Here is an 8,476-nt window from a genome sequence, read left to right as displayed (position 1 = left end):
GTAGTATAGACAAATCAGTAATTATAAGTTGAGAGGCAGTAAGATCCCTGTTAAATTACTCTTGCCAAGTTTATAAAAATGGAGCAAAAGCAATGAACACGTACAAAGTGTAAGTGCAAAATAGCAATAATCTTTGGGTTCAGTTTGAAAAAGATCTTGTGCTAAATAGGGATCTTTAGTAGTGATTCTACGTTTAGCATTTGATAAAAATAAGGAAATTCGGTATCTGGATGCTATCCGTACCAAATGACTGCAATGCAACTGTTCGCTTGACGTCTTCACTGACAAGACAGCTGCAGAAAACAAGGCTTGCTTTTCATTACACCAGGTTGATGGGCAAGAATTTGTTGTAATATAGCTGAATTATCTTAGTTCAGAAGGTCATTTTAAGAAACAGAAACTGATGGCAGAAAAAGACCTAGTGGTCCATAGAGTCTGCCTTTTCCCCCTTGTTTTTATTTTATTTTTGATTTCTTTTAATGGTTTTATTTTTAAATTTTTGTCAGATGATGGACATGATGGATATCTTATAAAGAAGGATGGCTACTGTTGACCTGTACTCATCATACCTTTCCCGAAGTTATCTGAGCTAAATAAGTATTTTTATCATCAAGTGCGTATATACATATGAATGGATCTCAACTCTTGGTGACCACATCCATGTAACTTTCTTGTTACCTTCTGAGATAGTTTTATTAATTTCCTTATATGGCCTACAGTAGTGGGTTATCTGGTCAGACACCCTCCATATACAAAGCAAAGCAATCCCGGTTAGTTTCCAATAGCCAACATCTTGAATGTTGCCACCAATAAACAAGAAGCACTTAACTGAGGTTGGCTGATTTTTTTTTTAAAAAAAAAAAGCAAAGCAGGATCAACCCTAAGGAGTACTTTTAATGGGAGATCCCCAGAAGAGGCCACGGCTGTAAGAAGTTCAAGCAACATCCCTGTGCAAATGGTACCGGCAAAACATTTCTGCACTGTTAATAGTAATAATGTCGAAGCAACACTCCAGGCATTCTTTCTTTTTTAGTCTGTTTTCCAGCCTGCTTTGCAACTTAGCTGCTTTCTCCCTCGGTCGTTCCCCATTTAAAACTGCAGCAATAGATGGCAATTCTAAGCAAGTCGTTGAGATAGTACTGAGCCCTTGCAATGGGGCATGCGTAAGCGCACCAGCATGCCTACCCTTGTCCCTGTCCTAATGTTTTATTTGTATCCTTTACATGTATTTATAATTATGTTTACACTTGACATATAACCCTGACTGCTCTTTAGAAGGCCAGATCCTGAAGATGAAACTCAAAATACTTTGGCCACCTAATGAGAAGGAAGGACTCACTGGAGAAGAGCCTAATGCTGGGAAAGATTGAGGGCAAAAGAAGGGGATGACTGAGAATGTGGTGGCTGGATGGAATCACTGAAGGAATTGGTGTGATCTTAAATGGACTCCAGAGCAGGGGTCTCCAACCTTGATCCCTTTAAGACTTGTGGACTTCAACTCCCAGAGTCTTCAACTGGGAGTTGAAGTCCACAAGTCTTAAAGGGACCAAGGTTGGAGACCCCTGCTCCAGAGGATGGTAGAGGACAGGAAGGCCTGGAGGAACATTGTCCATGAGATTGCGATGGGTCGGACACGACTTTGCAACTAACAACAACACCAGTGGTGGGATTCAGCCAGTTCGCACCACTTCGGGAGAACCGGTTGTTAACTTTCTGAGCAGTTTGCCAAACTGGTTATTGGAAGAAATTATTAGGGCAGAGAACCGGTTGTTAAATTACTTGAATCCCACCACTGAACAACACTTGTATCTGTCATAAAATACATGCCTGATGAAATAAATAAATAAAAATAAATAAATGAAATAAATAAATAGACACTCTAGAACAGGGGTCTCCAACCTTGGCAACTTTAAGCCTGGAGGACTTCAACTCCCAGAAGCTTTGCTGGCTGGGGAATTCTGGGAGTTGAAGTCCTCCAGGCTTAAAGTTGCCAAGGTTGGAGAGCCCTGCTCTGGAAGCGCTCGCGCCCCCGCAGGACCGCAAAACCCGGCCGCGCGCCCTTTGCCCTTCCCAAGGAACGAGAGATCCGCAGCATTGTGCCGTCGCGGGAGACGGGAGCGTTCGAAAATCTCTGCCACGTGACCGGCGCTGTCGGCTCTTCCCCGCCTTTCCCCGCCGCCTCTCCTGCGTGCTCTCCAAGGCAATGAGGACGCGCGGGGGCAGCGCACACTCTCTCTCTCTCTCTCTGTGTAGGAAGCCATGGGGGAAGGAGGCGCTCCCAGCCATGAGCTAGACTTCGAAGGCGTAGCGCTAGAGCTGACTCAAGAGAAGCAAATGAAGTGAGTCCTCTCGCCAGCAGCGCTGCAGATGTCTGACGCGGATGACGCATAAACACCCGGAAAGGGGGTGGGTAGCTGGGTGGGTGGAGGAATGGGGGCTCATGCCAACCCAAAAGGATGCCAGAGAAAACTGCATTATTCGAATGGAAAGGGATTTTTTTTAATTGCCACGCCTATGCACTTACCCATTCTGGAAGAGTTCTCCTAGAGCTGCAGCAGTACGTGCGGAATAACGTTTTTTAAAAAGTCGCGACGCTATCCTTAATAGGTTGCAATGTAATATTTAAAAAGTTAAACTTGGGCCACTTTATAAAAGCTTCGTTGTTTTATCTCGGTTACCAGAGCCCTGTAGTGTAGGACTAAGAGCTGTTCTTGAATTTATAGCCCCCCCCCAAAAAAAAAAAAAAGGTTTGAATCTGGGACTTTCTGAATGTATTTACCTGCCTTACCTTACAGCCATGGTGTATCTTAGCGACTGGACCTCAGCTCCACGTTTATATTAAATTTATGGGACATAATAAAACGGAAGATGGATAGTTTTTGTATGGCTCTTAAGCTATCCTGCAATCTGTATATGAGGCTGTTTCATGAGGCCTTGGGAAGAGGGGGCAAAATGCCATGGATGAGTCACTGTCTGATTACAATCTTTTCATCTAATTTTGAAAACTAGATCTGTATATGCTAAAATAATAGCGGGAGCCCACCTAGGGCCTTCAGCTGTGGTTGGAGAGAGAGACATGCCAACTTCCCCCTTTTTCCATGCCCTGCTGATCAGCCTACAATCCAGCAGTGGAGAGCAGGTTTCTTTTCCTCCTGTTAGTTAATGGCAACTGGCAAACAGGAATCTGGGACAGTTGCTGTAAGTTGTACTGAGAAAAAAAGCTGAGGCTCTCTTCTCTTCCAATAAATCTCAGTGTTACAGCTATAATGTATTTTAATGTTTTATTGGATTTTAAAAAATATAAAAAGCTGTACTTCACTTATTCACCACCTGTGGCTCACTCTAGATTTTAACTGTAAGTGATGGTATGGACAAATTAACTTCTCCCTCTCCTTAGCTGCTAAGGAAATAGTCCTAGCTACCTGGGCCAGATCATGAGATCTATGTTTGATTCATCTAGACCAGGGGTCCTCAACACCTGGTCCATGGACTGGCACCGGGCCTTAGCACTACAGAAACTGGGCTACTCAAACAAGTGAAGCCCCATCTGTGGGATGCAGGTAGCGTGTGAAACCACAATCCCTTCAATCCACAGAAAAACCTCTCTCCACAGAATTGATCCCTGGTGCCCAAAAGGTTGGAGGCCTCTGATTTAGACCAATTTTCTTTCCCATACTATCTAGTCAGATGCTAATAGGATGCACACAATTCAGAACGGAGCAAAGAAAGCTTTAAAATGTCTTATACTATGCTGGAAACATCTTGGCAAAGGGAAAGTGCACGTAGAGAGATACTTGCAGTGACAGAGCTAGTTTTTGTTCTCACAACTGTTGCAAGCCATGGGAAGGAATACAATTAGATCAGATCAAGGACAGATTTGAATGTACCAGTATTTTAGAAGTCTTCACTGCAGCCTTGAGGGAGAAGCTGATTCATCCCTGTAAGCCCCTTTATCACTGTTGTGACAGGTAATTTCCTGTGACTTTTTTTTTTTGAGCCTTCTATTTAGCAGACAAGAATAATGAGTGGTTCTCAGCTTTTCTGCTTTGGGTACCCATCAGATTCAGAACTTTAAAGAGAAGTATTGAAAGGCCTTTTAAAAATACTCTTAATAGTCCTCACTAGGCTTGGAGATATTGTTACCTCTTACCTCATTGTTAAATGTGTTTTAAAGACCATAATGGAGCATGAGTAATATATTAGGACACAATTGGGGGGGGGGAAGCTCTGGAACCCTTTGTTTGGTTACTTGCAGAGTTTTAAATGTCATTTTGCATAGTAGCACCAACTCAGATCATCTGTCTGTTTAACTAGCTTAATACTGAATCTCTATTCAACAAATGCTGGGGGGGAAATGTTTGTCATGACATCTGCTCACAATTTTATGGACTTTAATTAGTCTTGAGAGAGTACCTGATGGTGCTTTTATAAGTATTATAGAATCCTGCAAATATGATCATGTAAAGAATTTATATTACAAACATTTATGTAATTTTCCTATACCATTGGGGTTTGTAATTGCCATACATGCTTTCTCTTTAATGCAGAGAAATGTTAGAACTGTCCATATTTGAAATGAACAATACAGTAGCGGAACTAGAGAAAAGACTTAACAGAACTGATGATGAAGGTAAGGGATTACATTTGACCAGAGCTGAAATAAGAGTTTTCAGGCCTTCTGTGAATTAAAAATAAATTTTTTTAAAAAAATTTGAATTTATATCCCGCCGTTCTCCGAAGACTCAGGGCGGCTTACATTGTGTTAAGCAATAGTCTTCATCCATTTGTATATGATATACAAAGTCAACTTTTATTGCCCCCAACAATCTGGGTCCTCATTTTACCTACCTTATAAAGGATGGAAGGCTGAGTCAACCTTGGGCCTGGTGGGACTTGAACTTGCAGTAATTGCAAGCAGCTGTGTTAATAACAGTCTGTTTAGTCTGTTAGTCTGTTGAGCCACCAGAGGCCCATGATATATGTTTATGTACAGTGTCAACTGTTACATTTCTTCATGGTCTAGAGCAACTCTGGAGCCGCATGTGGCTCTTTCATCCCTCTGCTGTGGCTCCCTCTCGCCGGTCGGCTCCACAATTGATAGGGTTTTTGGTTAGGACAGGTAGAGGAAAAAGGATGCTGCATTAGGAAGTGGCTCTATGGTGGGAGAACCAGACTTCCGGTCGTCTCCAGAACTGAATGGGGGGGAACTTCTGGTTAGGATCTTTGTGGCTCTTTGAGTGTTTATGGTTGCCGACGCCTGCTCTAGAGCAAGGTGCTCACGTGATTAGGATGCTGGGTTGACAGTAAGCTCACATTCGAGACCCGAGTGCTGCTGTGTGATGAGGCAAGCTCCCATTATTTGCTCCAGCTCCTGCTGATCTAGCACTATGAAAGTGAGTAATTGCGAGTAGATAGATAGGCACCACTCCGTTGGGCACATTAATAGGACATGAAAAAAGCCCCCAACAAGGCATTTCCTTGGCAATAGTTAGGGTGCCAGCTAATTTTTAATCCGGAAGTGCCTCAATGCTTCCAACACAAATGCATACATGCCCTAGAGCACAGAAATATGATCTTTTCTTATCTGACAGAGCTTCTGTAAGTAAACCACACAGCTTCAATAGCATTATCATGAGCCATGGTGGCACACTGATTAGAATGCAGGCTACTTCTGCTGATTGACGGCTGTCAGCAATTTGGCAGTTTGAATCTCACCGGCTCAAGGTTGACTCAGTCTTCCATCCTTCCGAGGTTGGTAAAATGACCCAGATTGTTGGGGGCAATATGCTGACTCTGTAAACTGCTTACAGAGGGCTGTAAAGCACTGTGAAGCGGTATATAAGTCTAAGTGCTATTGCTATTACTAGCTCACACTTCTGAAGGTTGGTGTATTAATGAAAGAAAGGTTCTTTCTTGTTCATTTTTCTCTCCTTCCCATGATAGCATAAAAAATTAGTCTCTTTGGGGAAACTTTGTCTATTGGTCAAAAGACTGACTTTGATATCCTGGATTCTGGAACAAATCAGAAAACCGAATTCATGTTTCCTAATCAATTTGAATAATAAAAAGTGATCAATTTTCACTGATTTATTTGTTGAACTATTTAGTTGCTGTACCTCCACCTTTCATTCAGGTTCTCTGGTATTCTACCCGTATAACAACCTATATGTTGGTTTGGGCAGAGTGATTGGTCTTCTGGTGAGTTAGGATCTCTTCATCTGACCACTCACTTGTGCTCTTGCAATCTGGTAGTTAGCTTCTTCCCTTGTGTGTCCTACACCCAAACTCATTGGTAGCTTGACATTGCAATGAACAAGGACATACATTCCATTTTTCAGGTACGAAAATTGTTAGCCAAGCAGGTACAAAAATAGGCAGGGAAATGATTGAAGGCTGGGAAACAGGCCCCTTGTGAGTCATCAGGAGTGATTTACCATTTTATATCAGGTACTTAGGATCCAAGGGTTTGGCAGCATAAGGAAACAACAGCCAATGACTTAATAACTGGCCATCAGTACTCAATCAACAACTAAAAAGCCATACACACCCAGGCATCACATAAATACTATGCATAGAATAGCCTAAAACACATATTCTGGTGAGAGAGAAGTTTTTTGAGGATGAGTTCCAGCATGAGTCTGAAAATTCAGAAGACTAAACCTCTGGTCCAGGTTGGCTCCTGAAACATTATCTTGGGACATGTATATTTGTCTTCATTCATCATATTTATCATATTTATTTGTATCAATACCTTTGGCATGGTAGAAAACACCCTGAATTGATGACTAGCCATGCTAACTGCCATTATTTTTGAAGGCAGTTCTCACATGGTCACATGGTAGCACTCACATGGTCTCTACATTCAAAAATACTCCTAGTCCTCCAAAGCTTCCTATTTCTGCATTTAGAATTACATATGACCTGGATACCATGATTCAGCTTCCTCTAACTCACTACCTTCTGGGTGTGTTGATGTGATGAGCAGTGGAATTGCTTTGATGGGCTTCCAAAATTCTGTTTCATTATCCTACTAGCAATACATATTTTTCCAAAAATGAAATAGTTTTTGTTTCCTGAGTTTTCAGCCTTGCAGGGTTTAACACTACCTTGAAAGCCACTTTACTGTTTCACCTGAATTCTTGGCTTAGCTTCTGATCTTGTTGGCAGAGCAAGTATAGTAGTGGTTGCAGCATATATAGTAGCTAAATATTACAAAATGCTGTGATGCAGTTAAGCACAGTATTTGGGCCAAGATTTATCTCAGCCATGAAGTCTGATGGATTACTGCATTTTCAATTAAATTTCATTCTGGAATCCTGCTAGAGAATTTGGGGGATGTTGTGTCCAATTCCTAACTTTCACACAAGCGTGAATTGTTTGTGGCAGTGAAGTCAGCAAGTTCCCTAGAAATTAGACAAAGGTGGCATTCTTTCTCAGGCTTTTGAAAGGAGCAGCAGACATATGGGCAGTTCTACTGACTGAAAGCAACAATATCATGCTAGACCACTGTCAAGATTTTAACAGAAGTTAAAAGTTGCCTTTGGGAAAGCAACTGATTGGGAAAGTCATAAATTATGACAAGAAGGATGCTGAAGTACATAACATTTTCAGTTGAATGTCAGCAATATCCACTGGAATGTTGCCTAAGTCAACCAGTTTCAGGAAATAAAGCATGCCAGAGACTTTGGAAGAGTGGTTTCAACATTGTATGGTAAGAGATGGTCAATCTGACAGAGTTGAGGCACAAATAGCTGAAGAATATGAAAAGTGTTACTGCACCTGTGGAATGTTGCGTCATCTCATGAGTAAACTTACAAATTGCTTTAATATCTTGATTTTGGAAAACTTTACAATTCCCTCAAACAACACTCTGTCCCCCTCCATCCCCCAATAATTAAGGAGTCTTCCAATGTCTGACACTGAGCAGTACATTTTATTATCTCCATGGTTTTTGCATCCCCACACCTCAGAAATGCAACCCTTAGTTCATTTGAGCTTAGGGGGGCAAGTATTAATTTAATAGATAAGGCTATTGTAGAACAATTTGTCTTTCTATGCAAGTAAAGATAATTGCTGGTAGATTCCTCCAATCAAAGAATAAATCACCACAAAAATTATTGCATGTATACATGTCCCTATAGCTTCGGAGAAAGATTGGCTACAAAAACCTAGTCATAATATTCACTGGGACTGTTTTCTCCCTCTCAGCATTGTAAACAGTACCTTTGGCAAACCTTGGGCTGTTTTCCTATTACCTTTATCTTGAATCTGCCACCTCCTTGAAAAGGAACTTCGAGTTCAGGAAAACCTCTCAATTATGCATCAATCCCAAAGAAGGCACAAAGCTAACACCAGCCAGAGCATAGAAAAACTCAAAGAAGTAGTGCGAGATTGGAAGATGTGGGGAGACCAGGCGCATAGAATTGCTAAGAGTCGGACAGAGTGGAATGGATATCATCATCACCATGCAAAGAAG

The 8,476-nt window shown here is 41.6% G+C and overlaps 1 protein-coding gene across 1 annotated transcript in view; it reads left to right on the top strand.

Moving 5' to 3' along the window:
• Nucleotides 1-2,085: 2,085 nt before the first annotated feature.
• Nucleotides 2,086-8,476, top strand: part of CCDC169 (coiled-coil domain containing 169) — a 40,030-nt gene continuing 33,639 nt past the window's right edge. The window contains exons 1-2 of the mRNA XM_058185617.1: nt 2,086-2,339; nt 4,548-4,630. Of these exons, the coding sequence (XP_058041600.1) occupies nt 2,260-2,339; nt 4,548-4,630 (163 nt within the window). The 5' untranslated portion in view covers nt 2,086-2,259. The remainder of the gene's footprint in view (nt 2,340-4,547; nt 4,631-8,476) is intronic.

Source organism: Ahaetulla prasina, chromosome 5 (genome assembly GCF_028640845.1).
Source record: "Ahaetulla prasina isolate Xishuangbanna chromosome 5, ASM2864084v1, whole genome shotgun sequence".
In the NCBI taxonomy this organism is placed as follows: domain Eukaryota; kingdom Metazoa; phylum Chordata; class Lepidosauria; order Squamata; family Colubridae; genus Ahaetulla; species Ahaetulla prasina.
The sequence above is the reverse complement of the archived record's forward strand: the minus strand, read 5'-3'. Positions and strand labels throughout refer to the sequence as shown.